This window comes from Penaeus chinensis, chromosome 13, assembly GCF_019202785.1.
Source record: "Penaeus chinensis breed Huanghai No. 1 chromosome 13, ASM1920278v2, whole genome shotgun sequence".
Taxonomy (NCBI): domain Eukaryota; kingdom Metazoa; phylum Arthropoda; class Malacostraca; order Decapoda; family Penaeidae; genus Penaeus; species Penaeus chinensis.
This window is the reverse complement of record NC_061831.1, coordinates 4,737,380-4,757,379: the sequence shown is the minus strand read 5'-3', so window position 1 is coordinate 4,757,379 and position 20,000 is coordinate 4,737,380. Positions and strand designations below refer to the sequence as shown.

The 20,000-nt window shown below is 37.8% G+C and overlaps 2 protein-coding genes across 7 annotated transcripts in view; both read right to left on the bottom strand.

Moving 5' to 3' along the window:
• Window positions 1-2,670: 2,670 nt before the first annotated feature.
• LOC125031696 (palmitoyltransferase akr1-like) lies at window positions 2,671-15,423 on the bottom strand. 4 transcript variants are annotated; one of them, XM_047622596.1, is made up of 12 exons: window positions 15,144-15,423; window positions 14,617-14,655; window positions 12,967-13,098; window positions 12,313-12,420; window positions 11,684-11,822; window positions 11,023-11,157; window positions 10,481-10,654; window positions 9,768-9,897; window positions 8,089-8,201; window positions 7,598-7,764; window positions 6,922-7,336; window positions 2,671-6,655 (listed from the first exon to the last, which is right to left on the bottom strand). In XM_047622596.1, the coding sequence occupies exons 3-12, from the start codon at window positions 13,079-13,081 to the stop codon at window positions 6,487-6,489; spliced, it is 1,665 nt and encodes a 554-aa protein (XP_047478552.1). In that variant the 5' UTR covers window positions 13,082-13,098; window positions 14,617-14,655; window positions 15,144-15,423; the 3' UTR covers window positions 2,671-6,486. The 4 variants fall into 4 exon arrangements, with proteins under 4 accessions (XP_047478552.1, XP_047478551.1, XP_047478550.1 ...); XM_047622595.1 differs by lacking the exon at window positions 14,617-14,655 and having other exon boundaries at window positions 15,131-15,423; XM_047622594.1 differs by lacking the exon at window positions 14,617-14,655.
• A 3,491-nt stretch (window positions 15,424-18,914) lies between these two features.
• Window positions 18,915-20,000, bottom strand: part of LOC125031724 — a 13,830-nt gene continuing 12,744 nt past the window's right edge. For all 3 annotated transcript variants that reach the window (XM_047622646.1, XM_047622647.1, XM_047622648.1), the window contains one exon: window positions 18,915-19,922. In XM_047622646.1, the coding sequence (XP_047478602.1) occupies window positions 19,487-19,922 (436 nt within the window). In that variant the 3' untranslated portion in view covers window positions 18,915-19,486. The remainder of the gene's footprint in view (window positions 19,923-20,000) is intronic.

Genomic DNA, 20,000 nt, shown 5'->3' with positions numbered 1-20,000 from the left:
AGCCTTTCCCCAGAGAAACCCCACTTTCTCACCCCCGCCCTCCTTCCCGCCCTTTCCCCCTCCCCCCTTTTTCCCCCCCCTCCCTCCCATCCCTCTCCTCACTTCTTCACCCTCTCTTTTTCACCCTCTCCGTCTCCCTCTCACTCTTTCCTCACCCTTTCCCCCTTTCCCATCCCTCCCCCCTCTCTTTCTTCACCCTTTTCCTCCCTCTCCCCCCCTCTCCCTCTCCCTCCCTCCCCTCTCCCTTCCCCCCCCTCTCCCTCTCCTTCCCTCTCTCCTCTCCCCTTTCCCCCCCTCCCCCTTTCCCCCTTTCCCTTTCCCCCTCCCCCTTTCCCCCCCTTCCCCCTCTCCCCCCTCCCTCCCGTCTCCATCTTCCCCTCCCTTTTCTTCTTCACCCCTCCCCTCTCCCCCTTTCCCCCTTTCCCTCTCCGTCCCCCCTCTCCCTCCCCTCTCCCCTCTCTCCCTTCTTCCAAACCCCTTTTCCCCCCCCTTTTCCCTGCCCTTCCCTCTCCCCTCCCTTCCCCTTCCCTCTCCTCACCCCTTTCCCTCTCCCTTTCCCCCCTTTTCCCCCTTTCCCCCTCCCCCTCCCCCTTTTCCCCCTCCCTCTCCCCATCTTTCCCACCATTCCCTCTCCCTTTCCCCCTTCCCCCTTCCTCTCCCCCTCCCCCCCCTCTCCCCTTCCCCCTCCCTCTCCCTCTCCCCCTCCCTCTCCTCTCCCTCCCCCACCCTCCCCTCCCTCTCCCCCTTTCCCCCCCTCCCCTCTAAAAAAATCCCTCTCCTCCCCTCTACCCCTCTCCCCTCTCCTTTAAACCCCTTTTTCCCCTTTCTCTCTCCCTCTCGCTCTTTTCTTCTCCTCTCTCTCATCTCGCTCCTCTCCTCTCCCTCCGCCCCCTCCCTTTTGACCCTTTTTCTCCTCTCTTCCTGTCCTGTCTGTCTGTCTGTCCCGTCTGTCCCTCCTCCCCTCCTCCTCTCCTCCCCCTCCTCCTCCCCCTCCCCCTCCCCCTCCCCTCCCCGCCTCCTCCCTCCCCTCCTATTTCTCCCCTTTCCCCCTCCTCCCTCCTTTCATCCCCCCAACCTCCTCCTTCCTTCCCCTTTTCCTTTTCCTTCTCCTTCTTCTCCTTCCCTTCTCCTTCTCCTTCTCCCTTTCCCCTTTTCCCTCCCTTCTCCCTTTTCCCTTTCCCCCCTTTCCCTTTTTCCTTTTCCTTTTCTTTTTTTCCTTTTCCTTTTCTTGTCCTTTCCTTTTTTCCTTGTCCTTGTCCTTGTCCTGTCCTTTTCCTTTTCCTTTTCCTTTTCCTTTTCTTTTTTTCTTTTCTTCTTTTCTCCTTTTTTCTTCTACTTTTCCTCCTCCTCCTCCCCTCCTCCCCCCTCCTCCCTTTTCCCCTCCTCACTCCTCTCCCCCTCTCCCTCCTCTCCCCTCCCCCCCACCTCTCCTCTCCTCATCCTCTCCTCTCCCTCCTCCTCCTCCCCCCTCCTCCTCCTCCCCCCCCCCTCCCCTCCCCTCCTCCTCCTCCCTCCTCCTCCTCCCCCTCCTCCTCCTCCTCTCCTCTCCTCTCCTCCTCCTCTCCTCTCCTCCCCTCCTCCCCTCCTCCCTCCTCCCCTCCTCCTCCTCCTCTCCTCCTCCTCCTCCTCCTCCTCCTCCTCCTCCTCCTCCTCCTCCTCCTCCTCCTCCTCCTCCTCCTCCTCCTCCTCCTCCCTCCCTCCCCTCCCCTCCCCTCCCCTCCCCTCTCCTCCTCCTTCTCCTTCTCCTTCTCCTTCTCCTTCTCCTTCTCCTTCTCCTTCTTCTTCTTCTTCTTCTTCTTCTTCTTCTTCTTCTTCTTCTTCTTCTTCTCCTCCTCCTCCTCCTCCTCCTCCTCCTCCTCTCCCTCCTCCCTCCTCCTTCCCCTCCCCCTCCTCCTCCTCCTCCTCCTCCTCCTCCTCCTCCTCCTCCTCCTCCTCCTCCTCCTCCTCCTCCTCCTCCTCCTCCTCCTCCTCCTCCTCTCCTCCTCCTCCTCCCCTCCCCCTCCCCTCCCCTACCCCCCTCCTACTCCTCTCTTCTCTTCTCTTGATTTTTTTTTTTTTTTTTAATTCTCACTGCCACATGTTTCACTTCATTATGTCTGGCAGCCAAGCTTATGAATGAAATCCCTGCCATATTTCAAAATATTTTTCTACAATCATTCAAGTCAGGGTTTCAAACGAGCAAAGGACGTTCATCAAAGGTAAAATAACACAAAAGGTATTAATTAATTTGTTCATTGTACAGATAAATAGATATAGATGAAAAATATCCATATTGTAGTCTAATCAGATATATGAATCATATGATCATTTGAAATAAAGAATTATTAGATAGAAATCATTGAAGAACTATTCCTACAAAAATATTTAACAATTACGCCAATACAATACACTTACCGACAAGTATTTTTAGATACAACAGTTTTATTCAGTGCATACGTATACATAAAAATTTGATAAAAAATATGGTTGTTGATATTACAATACACGTGTCAGTTACAAACAACTATATAACATAAAATGTCTTTAAAACTGTACTCTCTCTCTCTCTCTCTCTCTCTCTCTCTCTCTCTCTCTCTCTCTCTCTCTCTCTCTCTCTCTCTCTCTCTCTCTCTCTCTCTCTCTCTCTCTCTCTCTCTCTCTCTCTCTCTCTCTCTCTCTCTCTCTCTCTCTCTCTCTCTCTCTCTCTCTCTCTCTCTCTCTCTCTCTCTCTCTCTCTCTCTCTCTCTCTCTCTCTCTCTCTCTCTCTCCCCTCTATGCTGTAGAGAGAACATAATGCAGTGAGCCTTACAGACATTGATACAGAAAAATACTAAAAACTGTGCTAGAAAAAGCTCAAGTACAACCAAAAATTCTTTTTACACCTAAAATAATTTTTCTATACACACATTAATAGAAGTTTTGTGCTTTGCTCTATACCAAGTTTTCAAAAATAATTAGCTTCAACTTTTATCAGAAATTTGTATAACAAATTGAAATTGAAACAAATATTTTCCTCTGTCTCATGTCTTTTCATTTTTTCCTTCGATCTCATCTCTCTCTTTATTCCAAATATCTTTTCTATGTTTTTCTTTTCTTTATTTCACCTATATATAATATACACATACATGCTTACAGGCATAAATGCATGCACACATATATATATACATGCTTTCATTTGTGCAGACATACATTAACATGTGGTTGACACCCATATAAATATTAGATTCATTTACTAAGGCTCTTGCCCATCAACTATAGGACATAATACAAATATCATTTTCTTCCCTTAAATAACAAGAATGTAAAATGCTGATGATAACAATGATCTTATAAAAGTAACATGTATTTTGTCCCCCTTATAATGGAGTAGCTTTATCTTCTCTATCAGATGATTAAATGCTGAGAAATCTTTGACATTGCATTCTGCCTTGTGCCCTGTGCTCGTTTTTTTTTTTTCTCTCTCTCTCTCTTTTTGGCCATTACAGACATCAGAACAGTATGATTCTGAAGAATTGTTGTTATAGTATTTCACATGAATTTCCTGCAATTATTCATTTGAGAATTTTGAACTCTACACCTTTCGTATATAGCCCATTTTGAATAAGTGATGATTAAAAACTTTAAGAAATGAAAGAATGAAAAATGTGAACTCATGAGAAGCAAAATGAGATGAATATTTTTAAATGTGTGTATTGAACTTAACTTTGGTGCTCTGGTCTCTCCATGAATGAACTTGTTGTTCATTCATGCTTATTCGCTACTGAATCCCTGTTATGATAACGGAGTCCAGAGAATGAATACTACTGTATCCACTTTAGTATTACATGTAGTGAGTGAGTGTACGATTGTGATAAGATTGAACATATATCATATTTCCCTAATATAGTTGCCTTCTACTGTATGTATAAAAAAAAATTACAACTGTCTCATATTATTTCTCCCATAATTTCCAAAAAAATTAATGCCCCACTCTCAGCGTAACCCACTGCCACTGGGGACAGCATGCCATACTGACTCACTTAAGAATTACTAGTCCTATCTATCTCCTCTATTTAACATTTTCCTTGATCTTTGAAAATAATATTATTAATTTTATATTGCTATAAGTATTGTTAATAACACTATAATAATCATAACATCAGTAATAATACTAATAACATCATTGATACTAATAGCATTAGAAAGAAAAATCTAAAAACTCAAGGAGAGGGAAAATCAAGTTAGGTCACACATAGGCCCACTAGTGGACATCACACCTTCCCAGCAACACTGCATTGAAACATACCTGTGAATACTAATTGGTCCTTTCAATCAACCAAGTCTCTCAATATGAATAAAATGTTTTGGCATGTAGCTTCTATTCCAAGTGAACATTCTATACATATCAGATACTAATATACAATCTCAATTTTCAAATCAGATATCTTCTATTAATTTCCATTTCTTTCATAGGGCTCAAAACTTTTGTTTTAATTTGCAAAGTAGTCCAATAATAGTCTCTATTACCAGCTCCAACATTAACAAACACTTATAAAGAAGTGCCTATTCCCTAGATGTCTTTGTTTTTCATACAAAAAAAGTATACAGATATATATATAAAGGTAATACATAAAAACATAAAAACAACACTGTTTACATATTTATTACCTTTTTCAGACTTTTGTTTAATCATATATGATTGGCACAGCTCTTCATTTTTTTTTTTTTTTTTTTTTTTTTTTTTTAGATAGCATGAAAGATCTATTTTGAATAATAGTTTCATAATTCACAAAAATCCCACACAATCTTAAGTAGTTCCTAGCTCAGGAATATGTTACGTTTTGAGCTCTATTTTCTGATTAACCCAATACTAACAGGTGACTTCCTGATACGCAAGCGCTCTCTCCCGGGCCCCACCGCCGAGGGCTTGTGTCGTCACCCTAGCATGCGGGGCATGACCATACGTGCCCCCAGAAAACGGGATCGGCGCACCATGCCATTTACGTACATGCCACCCAGAATATAGTCCTGGCATGCCATGGCTTGTACGTACATACCACCCGATGACTAAGGGTTGAGTAAAAAAAAACAAAGAAAAAAAAAGTTATTCAGATTCACAGGGTCTGAAATTTACCTGTTTAAGATACAGTCCATATCTTAAGGAGGTTTCAATAAGCATAAAAAACAAACTAAAAAAACTATAAAATCAATGTCTTGCTGTAAAAATTATTAATCAGTACTAGCTAACACTACTTTCTAAAGCTAAGTAAAAAAAAAAAAAAAAAAAATACTAAAATACAGAATGGAAAAGAAATTAAAATAAATACCGAAGTAATATTCACATTTGGCATTTGTAAAACCACACATGAAATAAAACAATACTAGCTCTCCTTCATCAAGACTTTCACAAAATTGAAAAACAGTACCCTAAAATTCTACAACTTTCATGACATTTACAAAAAAAAATCTGATAAAATGGTAAAATTCATCTTTCCACATATACTAGAATTCCATATCTTCATTATCACATTACAAAGATAGTAATCAAATCAAAAGCTTTTCCGATTTAAGCATTTTTCTAATAATATTTAGACAAGGGACCTGCCTTTTCATTACAAAAGAATATCTCAATTTCCAGACAAAATTATACATTCAATAAAAATACTCATAAATATTTGGTTATCTCTGTTGTAAGAATAGATCTGTAAAGTAGCATTTCTTCTTGGAATGTCTTGTCCTACAAAAAAACAGCCTGTCTTTACACTACCTTCTTGGACATTATTAACTTCATAAGAAGCAAACATCCTTTGGTAACATATTGCTTATATAATAACTGGGTCCCCAATAACCTTCCACAGAGTAACAGAACTGGGTTCACATGGAAACATAAATAGTTTTCCAGAAGTATGTTATAAATCATAAAATATAATGTGCAAATATAAAACTCTTTAAAACTCAAAGCTGAATCAACATAAAATGGAAAAATTGTTCAGTAGAAATCATTATTACTAATTTGAATGTATATTTATGCATATATTATTCACTTTACTCGTCCCAGGACTTCTTTCTTCTCCTTCTTCTAAAATTACTACCTGGCTCATTTATCACAGCAAATAATTCAGGTGCAACCGGTTCAGCAAACATTTGAATTTGAAATTGTGAACAATGTAGTTTGAGAGTGACTTACAACACATCACTTGGTATATGATTTTAAGCCAACTGAATAAAGCAAGCACTGTAAAACTAAATGAAACTACAATACACACATGAACCATGAATGAAATACACATAATGCAACATACGTAAAGCAAAAGTGGCTCAGCATGCATTACAAATCTGAGCCACATTTTTGATACGACACATTTCAAGTAAGAATTCAAGAAAATACTCAGATAAAACTCATAAACAGTTAGGATAAAAGGGGACTGTCATCTTGGCTGCCCTGACATAATTGTATTACAAGCATTGTGCTGTAGAGAAAAGACACTGACAACATAACAAACCAAACTACTAAACCACACCCAAGAGCTAGACTTGGTTGAAGTAATGAGTCTGATTGCTTAATGGCACTCTGCCACGGACAAGGAAACTCCACACGTTCTTCATTCTCTCCTTGATCGTCAGTTTGGTCAACGGGGTTCCAAGCTTTAGGCGGCACAGTGTTGTTTGTTGAGACCCAATGACTTTGAACTGGCCTCTGCAAAATGAATGAAAGACATTTATATACCGTTTCTTAGTAAAAGAAATAATACATGAATAAAATTAAACACGATTATCTATCTATAAAGTAATTATTATACCATTAAACTTTTCAAGTGCCGAGATGCCTAGGAAAATTTGCCCTTTTTAGAAGCCCAAACTGATGTAGCATAGACAAAATATGTATATGCATACTATGAATTTATAAATTTAATAAATATCTGACACTGATCAAAACAATAAAAGAGAAAAAAGAATACTCACTTTAAGAGATGGAAGCCCCATACAAAGGAGACAACATTGCATATGATCATCAGCAGGGCCCACACATTTTCATTCAGAAGATACAACATATGTGCTAACAGCCTCTCTATCCAGTCTCCTTCATCGGTTTTGGGCATGGTGGCAACAAAGGCCCCATGCACAAACCCCACCATCAGTAAGAGATTTGTCATCACGAACACAACGAAGTGCCAGTGGTTGTTGGACGCTATGCAAGTATTGAGGAACAGGCAGTGGTGGTCCATCTGGTGGTGGCACTTGACGCACAAGCGACAATGGTGCGAGAGAGGGGGCATCGCAAGCTGGCACTCTGAGCAGTAGCCACGAACCACTCCCTCACCCACTCCTCTTAGCACCTCTTGAAGTGGCCCTTCAGCACGTACTATACCTGGATCACCTGCAGATCAAGGTTGCATTTCTTTAAGAATGGATAATGTTGCTAAAATTATATAGAATGTCTATATATCTTCCACAATGATGACACAGTTTATAATAACAATTAAAGCTCGTGTCTTGGACCCTGTTCATCCACTCCAATCATTATTCTCCATTACACACATTCCTTTAAAGCTTCTCCCTAAACATGCATCAAACTAACCAGTGACCAATATAAATCTCAAGATGTCCAAACATACAATACACATTATACCAAACAAACCTGTTATCAATTTGTAAAAGAGACCTATATGAAAGCCAGCCACAATCCACATCACAAGCGATATAATGAGATATTCATGCCGGTAAGCTTCCACTGAGATGATGTAGCACGCTAGGGTAGAAAAGAGTCCTCCTCCATATGCTCCAAGGTATATGGGGTTTGGCCATCTAGAAGGAAAAAAAATGTTGGCTTATATAATTAAAATACACTGCCTCTAAATAGAGAAAATAAAATAAATAAATAAATAAGAATTCAGCCTCTTTCCTCAAATACTGAAGGAGCAACTTTTTGGGAAGAGGTTAAAAAATACCAAACAAAAAGGGACACAGCCAAAACACATCCCTCTAAAAAAAATACCATTTCTGCCTTAGTGATCGTGAACTCATATCTTTTTCCACCTGCCACCACTGCAACAGTGTAATTATTTTTTCAAACTTAGGTGGTCAGATCAAAAACAAAAATCCTCAACCACATCCGCCTTCGCCACACACCTAACAGGATGCTTCATGCGGTGCTGCTGTCTGGCCATCACCGTCAGAGCCACAATGAACACGGGCGCTCCAACCATCCACTGATGATGGGGCATTGCTAGGACCGACAGAATCTGAAAAAAAAAGGTGAAAATTGTTGAATCTCAATGTGTTTCTCTTCTATAACATTACTTATAATTTCCTTGTAACACTTAAACAAAAAGATTCAATGCATCAGGTCTAAAGGAAAGTAAACATAAGGTTTATATAAATGTGATGAATTTAGACACATATAATATGTTCATATCGCACAAGCTTCCCTTCTACAGGAGTGTACACTTTTTATACCGATATTATCAGACACAAAATTTCAAATTGTAATGCCCTCCCTCTCCCTTTCCCCTTCCCTCCTCTCCCCTTACTCTCTTCCCCTTCCATTCCCACTTATTTAAATCTTTCTCCTATTTCCCTTTTTCTCTCCTCTCACCCTCATTCCTTTTCTTCCACCCTTCAAACTCACCCTTTTTTATCTCTCTTTCTTCCTTCCCCCTTCTCTTTTCCCTCTCTCTTTCTCCCCCTTTTCTCCTTAACCCAATGCATGACGTGTACATACGTGCCATGCCCACTGTGGGTTACTTGTTTGATTGTTTTTACACATAGATGGCTACACTTGTACTAAGTCACCAATGAGCCAATTACAAGTACTGCCTGTCTCGCCTGTTTACCATATTCTTTGATGTACGAAAATGTTTTATCTTATTTTGTTGTTCCTAATATTTATAACATTATAGTTAATTATAATGTTTACAGTAAAAATAAAACCATCAAAATTCATAGCGCTATTAAAAAATAAATTTTTCCTGCAAATTCAAATCAGGTAAGGTCACAAGGTCTACTAATTGACTCCTTTGTGGCTAAGGACTAGCAAAACCATCTATGTGCAGAGGTATTTCACAAAAAATATAAAAAATGAGCATTTTCCCCATTTTTTATTCATTTTCCCCGTCGGCATTGGGTTAAATATGCTCAATATCAACATACAACAAGGTCCTCCCTCACACCCACATCCACATCCACACCCACACCCACACCCACACCCACACCCACACCCAAACTCAAACTCAAACTCAAACTCAAATTCAAACAAATACTCACACACTCACACTCACTCACTCACTCACTCACTCACTCACTCACTCACTCACTCACTCACTCACTCACTCACTCACTCACTCACACCTACACCCACACCCAAACTTCTGATTTTTATTTTGATTCTCAATTTGATTTTCACTCTCACTCTCCCCCCCCACTCCCACTCCCACTCTCAGTCTCAGTCTCAGTCTCAGTCTCAGTCTCAGTCTCAGTCTCAGTCTCAGTCTCAGTCTCAGTCTCAGTCTCAGTCTCAGTCTCAGTCTCAGTCTCAGTCTCAGTCCCACTCCCACTCCCACTCCCACTCCCACTCTCACTCTCACTCTCACTCTCACTCTCACTCTCACTCTCACTCTCACTCTCACTCTCACTCTCACTCTCACTCCCACTCCCACTCCCACTCCCACTCCCACTCCCACTTTCACTCACTCTCACTCCCACTCCCACTCCCACTCTCAATCCTGCTCCCACTCTCACTCCCACTCCATCCTTCTCACTCTCACTTCCCCTCTCCTCTGTACCCTTCTCCCTCTCCCTCCAACACTCACAATGCCAATATAGAACAAGGTCACGGGGGTTAACAGCTGTATGAGCCAGGGCCAGCGAGGGGACTCAACCGCTCCGCCCCGAGAATACTGGTGTGTCCACTTGTCCAGCCACTTGCGGCAGTCCGGGGAGCTAAAGGGAAGAAAACGCTGGCTAGTAATGGCTCCTTTATTTTGTTTTGTTTTTTCTTTTTAATTCTGTCTATTGAGGCAATATCAGAGCTTTTACCATTTATGCATGAAGAAAAGTGATGTGTAATATTTATCATATGAAATGCAAAACTTGGAGAAGAAAAATTAAGTAAACGGACAAATAAAATGTTAAGCACAACTTTTATCACTAAAAGGATTTCTTTTCTTTTTTTTTTTTACTTAGCTTGGTTTGATATACAAATTATTTACCCATTCAAAAAAAAATATAGCAACTTTTTTCTCAGACTATTGCAAGCTGTATGAAACAATAGTGCTTAAAGTGTCTATACTACCAATACTAAAATTGAAACTATTTAAACTGAACAAATGTGCAACAAAGTAGAGAGATAAAAGTGTTTTTCCTCGTATGCACATGAATATCTGAACTTTACCAACCTTAATAGATAATTGACTGTTAAGCATACATGATAACAGCACAATAAACAAACATATGAAAACAAATAAGAAAGAAAAATCAAACACATAACAAAGAAAAATAAAACACAAAAAAGAAAAAACCTTACACAGAGAGTGAGGCCTGCGCAACCTGAGAAGGCGTAAGACCAGCAGCATTGTGAGTTGTAAGGAGGTTTTCAGCACCTGGGTATGTGATCACCCAGCACACCCCAGAGACCCCACCTGCAGCTCCAGCATGCAACACACTGTTACCATCGGTGTCCATTTTTGTACGATTCACTCTGTTTGGTAGGAAAAGTTGTAGTGAGGACATAGCAAGCTAGAAAAATTTTAAAGATAATGAGAACCTAAATTATATATCTTCATAATCTATATGAGCTTTAACCCTATAAATTTGGTTGTTAAAAAAATATATCAAATTAAGACCTTTTCAAGAAGTGCAACCTAAAGACATGTTGATTTAAAAGAATCATTAATTTGAGTGTTCTTTGAGCAATGGTTTTACCACATTTCTAAATACACCATATGCATTTTTGTTTCAATCTTACATATACATATAAATTGTATATACTGAATGTACAAACTTATCATAGTCTACATCTTTATTCAAAGGGCATAAAAATAAACAGAGGCACAAAAACAGACTTACTTTTTCTTATTCACAAGATATTGCACAAGATCTAGATGACCACAGGCAGCTGCAATGTGCAATGGGGTGCAGCCACGGCCATCCTCAGCTTCAAGGTTAACTTCACACACTTCAGCTAAATACTGTATTAACAACCTGTTGAAGAATAAGGCACAGCTAATGTTCCCAAATCTCTTTTGTTCTTATACAAACTTATAATCAGAATAAGAATTTACACAAACTGAATAAATGTAAATAGCTTGAGTATAGGCTACCCCCTCTTTTTAATAATCATAATTTGGTGATCCTGATCTTTCTTATAAGGAATGCATCACTACCACCTGGCAAAAGATACATCAAAATTATCTTAGCACAATTACATACCTTAAAAACAAATGTATTCTACATCTCATTACTACCAGCATAGTATAGTGCAAGCAAGCCTTCTATACACTTCAAATAACTTTCTGTCTTCTTTCCCGTACTTATCTATGTACAGCTTGCTAAAAGTAATAATATAAAATGTTAACTGGTTACCATAAAAAAGTAATCCTAATATATAACACTAAACAAAACAATCTCCAATCCAATAACCTGTCATAAGTTATCAAAATAAACTAATTTCACCAAAAGAAAAAACAATATCAAGAACACCCCTTATAAAACTAAAAGATCGGCTTACAGGGATCCAGCAATGGCCGCACAGTGTACTGCAACTCTCCCGGAACTATCCAGTATCATGGGGTCACCTCCATGCTTGAACAGTGTGACCACCACGTTCAGGAAGCCTCGACAGCAAGCAACATGAACTGCAGTCTCGCCTGTGTCATAAGAAGGAATGGTATTTCAATAATTTCTGCGAAATGGAGAGGTAGAATTATTTTTTTAAATGATGTCCACAGTGCGTATAACATTAATGCAGCATTATCAAAGAACCTTCCAAATGTCTCTCAGTTCAAATTCTTACATCTCATCTAAGTAATAAATTAAAGTTTGAGATCAGTTTTATAATACTGACATTGACCATTTATTTTTGCCCTTCTCTCTTTAGATCTCAAAATCCTCCAATCTTCACATGTTTATACTTTTAGCAAGTAGACATAAGACAGAATACCACAAAAACACAACAAAATCTGAAACCTTGGGAATTTATTCCATTACATGATTCAAAATATAAAAATATATACCCAACACAACTCATCCATAAAAAAATATATACAAAAAAAATAAACATGTATCATTACCACCTAATAAATATATATCAAATACAAATAAAAAGAAAACACAAATTATTATCCCTTTAAGCCTTACCTGACTGCGCTCTTAAGTTTGGGTCTGCGCCATACTGAAGAAGCATTCTCACCACTGGTAGATTCCCCACCATTACCGCCTTCTGGAGGGCCGTTCTGCCATCATAGCCTGTATCCAAACCATAAAAGGTGAATATATAACATTTATCAACCAAATGGAGCTGAGAAATAACCAGGCTTTCTTTCAAGATGTTTTGCATGAGATAAAAATCTAAAATGTGGGGACAATGTTTTCCTTTGCTTAGATTCTGGGCAAGCCATTCTAGTAACCGCACACAGTAACTTTAACTTTAAGATGTATTAATTTAGACAGATTTTGAATTATATGCAGTCTCTCCCACATATGACATCTTTTCACTACATAAAATTATTGTGATAAACTCAAAGGTGATAATAAATCACAACAGAGAGAGAAATTTTATATATATTTATATATATATATATATATATATATATATATATATATATATATATATATATATATATATATATAGTCAACCTATGTGCTAGCAGGGATGTATAAATGGAGAGATTTAGACCAAAGATAATAGATATACAGGAATATAAACAAATATACATATACATGATTTTAAAAATAAAACAAAATTATGTAAGCAGCACTAACTGCCATAAACAGAAGAGTTACATGACAAACCTGTAGAGTCTACAATTGAAGGATTCTGTTTGATAGTTGCTTCTAAGGACGGAGTCGGAAGGGATAGAGCCAAGTCCGCAAAATTGTTTAGCACACTTGCCGTCATTACAGCCATTATGCTCTATTGGAATTCTGCAAGAGAAATAAACGTTCTAAGATAATAATTCTTTATCAACCCCTCCAAGATGAATCAGAAGAAAATGATCTGAATTTTCTTAACTCATACCATTCACTGATATATAAACAACAACCCTCCTTGACAACTACTCAAACCTCTACCAATATGAGCAGTACTATAATTAAATGGACCAATAAACCCAACAAAGGCATTGTACAGCTAGGATCATACAAGCTCCATCACAGCTGCACAATCCTTTCGCTGGGTTATGTGGTTGAGATTTCTTAGTACTGCTCATTCTGGGTCATACCCTGAGTGGCAGAGGTTTGAGTCCTGATCATAGAAGGTTGTTATTTATCTATATTACTATTTATCTATATCACTGTGCATTATTTCATCTTATATACTGATATGTCAAAGGAGCCTGGTCATAATATTCATGGTCACTTTTCTTAACCCAATGTCAGTGGGTTTATTTCCTGTCCCTTTAGATTTAAGGGAGTTTTGTTACATACAGATGGCCCCACTTGTGCTCAGGAGCAAGGAGTCTATCAGTTGGCCCTAGAGACCGATCCTGATTTCCCCATTTCTTGAATTGGCGGCAAAATGCGTTTTTCTTTCCAATACTACTAATATTGACATTGTTATCATTCTTACTGATATTATGATTATTAAATTGTTATTAAACTATTAACATCAAAGACAATAAAATAATAGAAATGAAGCTTTCAAAAAATAAAGGAAAAAGGTAAACATATGAGATAAATAAGACTAATAGTTGACTCCTTGGTGACTAAGCACATCTATATGTAAAGGCAGTAGATCAACTTCTTATTACAGTGGGCATGACATTGTAGTGTTGCCACTCACTGGGTTAAAGCATTTTTGTATCAAGTTTCACTTTATGCTAAAGAAGAGGGCAATGAAAAAAAATCAACACTAACTGAAGTGACAAAGAGAAAGCTAATAATGATAATTAGTATAACAGAAATGATAACTAAGATAGGTAATAAAACAATTTGCAATTAATAAAATCAATGGAAAACAACTTTAACAACAATACAGAATATCAATATAAAATCAATATTCCAATATTTGCAAAGCAGTATGTATCCTCTTCAGTTTAATACACTGTCATAATCCATAAATAACAGTACACTACAAATCTACAGCTAAGTATTTTTATTTCCCAGGAATTACAAATCTGGATGGTGTAATAATCTAGAGATTTTATTATATTTTTGTAAATATATTTGAATATGTACATATATAAGAATTTGGCTATATGTATGTGTTTATATATATATATATATATATATATATATATATATATATATATATGTATATATATATGTATATATATGTATATATATATATATATATGTATATATATGTAAAGGTGAAATCCCAAAAGCAGGGTATAATGAAAAAAAAAAAATCCAAACCTAACCTTTCCTACCTTCTACTTATTCCTTAGACAGAGGGGCAAGCCCCCCCTGTACTCCCTTTATCAAAACATCTTGTCTACTTACAGAAAACATGAAATTATGAACTCTGGCTGTGTGGGGGTGCTGTGGACAGTGACATGCAACATATAATTTTGTCAATAAATATGAGGCCACTACAGATGTACTTATGTTGCTTATTACTCTTATTTTTTATGCTCTACAAAATGACAAGTGTCCCTTTCCCTCTCTCTCTGTGCATCATTTTCGGTAACATTAATCTACACACTAAATGTAGTAATGAAAACAATACCATATACTGACTATTGGATGGAGCACCACACAAAAAAATATACAAGTCATTATTTGTATGATCTCAAAGTAACATAGCATTGCAATCTATCAAAATCATATTCATTAGTATTGATAGTGCACACATTCTGAATAATATTACAATTTTTTTTGTTATCTAACTAGCAAAAACATAGTGATTTTCCTCAACATGTGAAATCTTGACGAAATGTTCAAAAATTTCCCATTATGTGAGTAACACTATTTAGAAATTCCACTTAACTACATTAAAAGACATCAGTAGACCCACCTTTCCTACCCACCTTTGCAAACGAGGAAAATTAGATTATTTCAGCTACGCCCACGAATGTATAATCTTGCACCTATAATTACCCATTGAAAACAATAACGATCATCTATATCTCATTTCTGACACAACTACACATTCTCATCGTTAAACACGAAGTCCAGACTCTCGGAAGGTGTAACTAGCTGATAAAAAATGAGAACTGTTTGTGTTTTATGGTAAATAATAACGCTTAAACATTCACGTCTGTCTGAGTGGGAATGAATCGTTTTGTTTTTGTTTGTATTCGTGGTGCTTCCGCCTTTCGGATCCGGCACAGATTGTTTGAGATTGGTGTGACTTAAAAAAAATTTTTGTTAATGTTTATATACGATTAGATATATTCTTAAGGAGACAGAAATTCTCTCTAGTATCTTTTGATTAATTTTCCCAGGACTTATGCAATGCATAGGTATTTTCAGAAATATATTTTATTTTTAAACTGCACAGCCTTATCTGGTATCCACCACAGTTAAGTAGAGATTGATGTTGAAGAGAATTTTATTCCTGTTTTACACCTTTTCTTACCATACATATATTACAAGAAGTAAAATATTGTAGGTTATGTGTGAAGTAGATTATTTCAGCTGTAAGTACTTTGTGATATATGAAAAGTGTTTAAACTCCCGAGTATATATCCTGAAATAATTTAAGTGCTACATTGAAAACACATACATTATATGTATATATATATATATATATATATATATATATATATATATACATATATATATACAAACACACACACACACACACACACACACACACACACACACACACACATATATATATATATATATATATATATATATATATATATATATATATATATATATATATATACAAACACACACACACATATGCATATGTGTGTGAAGGTGTATTTATGTGAATCAGTGTATATCTCTCTATCTATCTCTCTATCTATATATCTCTCTATCTATATATATATATATATATATATATATATGTATGTGTGTGTGTGTGTGTGTGTGGTTATGTGTGTGTGTGTATATATATATATATATATATATATATATATATGTATGTGTGTGTGTGTGTGTGTGTGTGTGTGTGTGTGGTTATGTGTGTGTGTATATATATATGTATATATATATATGTATATATATATGTATATATATATATATATGTATATATATATATATGTACATATATATATGTACATATATATATATATATATATATATATATATGTGTGTGTATATATATATATATAATATATATATATATGTACATATATATATATATATATATATATGTGTGTGTATATATATATATATATAATATATATATATATATGTACATATATATATATATATATATATATATATATATATATATATATATGTACATATATATATATATATATATATATATATATGTACATATATATATATATATATATATATGTGTGTGTGTGTGTGTGTGTGTGTATACATATATATATATATATATATATATATATATACATTATTTGATTGATTTAAATCAGCTTTTAACCAATTCAAAATAGTCGATTGTGAGAATTTGGGATCCTAGTGCCTAAAAATAATACCAAAATGTGGCAAAATATTTGGCAGAAATGTGGAGTTGTGATAATTATTCGTAATAATAGACTACATGAAAAGAAAAGACAATTACATACAAAAATAGAAGACAAACAAAGTGATACGTGTTATGTTAATTATCAAAGGAAGTTGGTAATGAATTCTAGATGAATTCGAAACATTACGTTCAATGTCTTTTCATATTGTTGCTGTTTCCTTTCATCTTCGTGTAAACATTGCTGTGTTTGTTTATATCCACACACATGCACACACACACACACACATATATATAAATATATATAGATAGATATATAGATAGATAGATAGACAGATAGATAGATATAAAAAGAGAGAGAGAGAGAGAGCGAGAGAGCGAGAGAGCGAGAGAGCGAGAGAGCGAGAGAGCGAGAGAGCGAGAGAGAGCGAGAGAGAGAGCGAGAGAGAGAGAGAGCGAGAGAGCGAGAGAGCGAGAGAGCGAGAGAGCGAGAGAGCGAGAGAGCGAGAGAGCGAGAGAGCGAGAGAGCGAGAGAGCGATAGAGCGAGAGCGAGAACGAGAGAGAGAGACGTTTTGTTAGTTTCAAGTTTCATCTCTAATATAAACATCCGACATTTACACGTTAATCCACTAGAGTATCATGGCTGTAGTACATTAACGTGAATATATCGATGCTTATAACGCAGATAAAGGTTCAGAGTTTAGACTAACAAATACATTTAATATCCACATTTTCGGGCAATTGGTCTAAGAACATATATATCAGTTCTCCCCATTCTCAATCTCTTTTTTCTATAACATTCCAGTCGACATTAGTAGTTTTCTTATCTATCGACTCATCTGATTTATCATTCCAAGATTCAGTAATGGTAAATGATTAAAGATTAAAAACAAAATCAATGTTCTAGACATCTAAGGTTTATAGATGTCTATACTATTGGAAGGTATAGTATTAGAAAGGGTAGGGAAGGAGGTCGAGTTAGCAAGAGCTGATGAGTGAATGGGTTAAGGTAAGATTAAGTAAGGGGGGTTAGATCCAGTGAAGGATATGTATGCGTCTGAGGAAGGAGAACAAGTTGTCAAATGTGTGGGATTCCGTAAGGATGTCTGACAGGTTGGGAGGTCGGTCAAGGGAGGATAGGTGAGGGAAAGCAGAGGCTGCGGTAAAACGTCGAAGAATGTCTGGAACTGAAAGAGGGACATTACATAGGGAACATAGGGGCGGATCAGAGCGTGACAACAGATAGGAGTGTGTTAGACGGGTGTGGCCAATACGTAAGCGGGCGAGAGCCATCTCCCAACGTTTGTTCTGATAATATGGAGCTGACCAGGAGACTGATAGTTTTACAGTATGTATTTTTTTAGTGCCTGACCAGAAAGATTGCCATCAGGTATAAATGAAGGTCTGAAAAGTGTAAAGAGTAACAATCCGTGACTGGAATACGTGAGAAACGAGGTTGGTGTGATGTGGACATTGCGGCGGAACATGCTTGAGTATCTACCTGCTCATTACCGGTGATTCCGACATGGTTGGGCACCCAGCAAAAATGGTAAATTTGTGGCGTGTAGACGGTTAGAACAACCAGTTCTGAATCTTACAGACAAGGGGATTGGCCGAGTGCATAGACTTTGAGGGATGGGTAGTTGAAGAAAGTTGCTGGGATAGAGGGATGAAGTTGAAAATGTTGACAGAGTAAGAATGTATCCTGGAGGTTGAATATTGACCTGGGTGGATGATATAATAGTAGACACTGAGGAGGGGGTAGCACTAGCAGTGTTCAGAGCCGTGGTCAAAGGGGAGCCTAGGGTCGGGGAACCGGGAGAATCGGAGTCGGTGGGGCTGTTTGATGAAGGGGCAAGCCTCACTGCCCCTATCAAGGGTATAAAATCTTCATTATTGGCTATAGTAAGCTTAGAGTATGTTGGGGACAGAAACAGTCTAAACAGGTGAATACCGTGCTCATGGCTCCCCCTGTCTGTTCATGACTGTTCATCCTTTCAACACGGCTCTCACGTCATAGGAATTGGATAGTAGAAGGGGTTGGAGAAGGGAAACGAAAAAGGGGGAGGGAAAAAGACCGTGCAATATTAGATGAGTCGAGGGCTGAGGCCCAAGGCTGGGAAGATCCCCAGCACTGGGCCCAGTCTTCGTCTCCTAAGCCAAGATTCAATAAAATGATCCGTCCTTATTCCATACATTTATTACGACAAAATATGAAGTATACAGCGACAAGAACCTGCTCGACCTGCACGGGGATGCGCACCTGGCACACTTCGGTGAAAAAATAAACGCACAACACAAGTCTTTTGTTCACCTAGGCTTATGCACCTTAAACAAATAAAATTTTCTTTTAAAGGAACCTAGACGTTCATAACTTTTGTCTTACTCATAACGTTATATCACAGTCTTCTAAAACGGAAAACCTAAAACACGGTCAGTCTCATTCTCATTCCAAAATCATTCTAAAACTCGCATAGATACACAGGATTATCTATCTATTTGGTATGGCTGTACTAAAATTATAATCGTAATAATAAAAATAATAGCAATGATAGCAAAAAAAGAAGATAACAATAATAATAATAATAATAATAATAATAATAATAATAATAATAATAACAATAATAGCAAAATCATAATAATAACAATAATAATAATAATAATAATAATAATAATAATAATTATAAAAACAATACTAATAAATATGTAATAAATCAATGATTCAAAAGCCCGATCCTAAAACCCGCCTCCTTCCCCTAAAAGTTCAACGTCGTCTTGACAATCTGCAGCCGCGTCGTGAAGCCCTTGGGGTTGGGCAGCCAGAAGCGACACCCTCCTTCAGCATCCCGACGGAGACAAGACAACCTGGGCCTCCTCCTCTCCTTGTTCTTATTCTTCTTATTCTTATTCTTCGTCCTCTCTTGTGCATCTCTCGTCTCTGTCCCCGACGTCGAGGGGAAGGAAGGAGGGGGAGGAGGAGGAGGAGGAGGAGCCTGGGTTGCCACCTCAGAGGGGAAAGGGGCGTTGAGAGTTCTTATCGTTACGGAAGGGGAGTAACAGCTTTTGGGACTCGGGACGTCGATGCAATCCATCTTGAGGTAGTTGAAGTACACCTGGCCGACCATGGTGGCCACGCTGTCCCCGGCAGCCTTCAGGCAACGGTAGAACTCCAGGTCGCACGAGCAGTGGGACCTGAGAGAGAGTATGCTGTTAGGGACTCGGTTGCTTTGGTGAGAAAGACAATGGCCATTTCCTCCTTAACTCGATCCG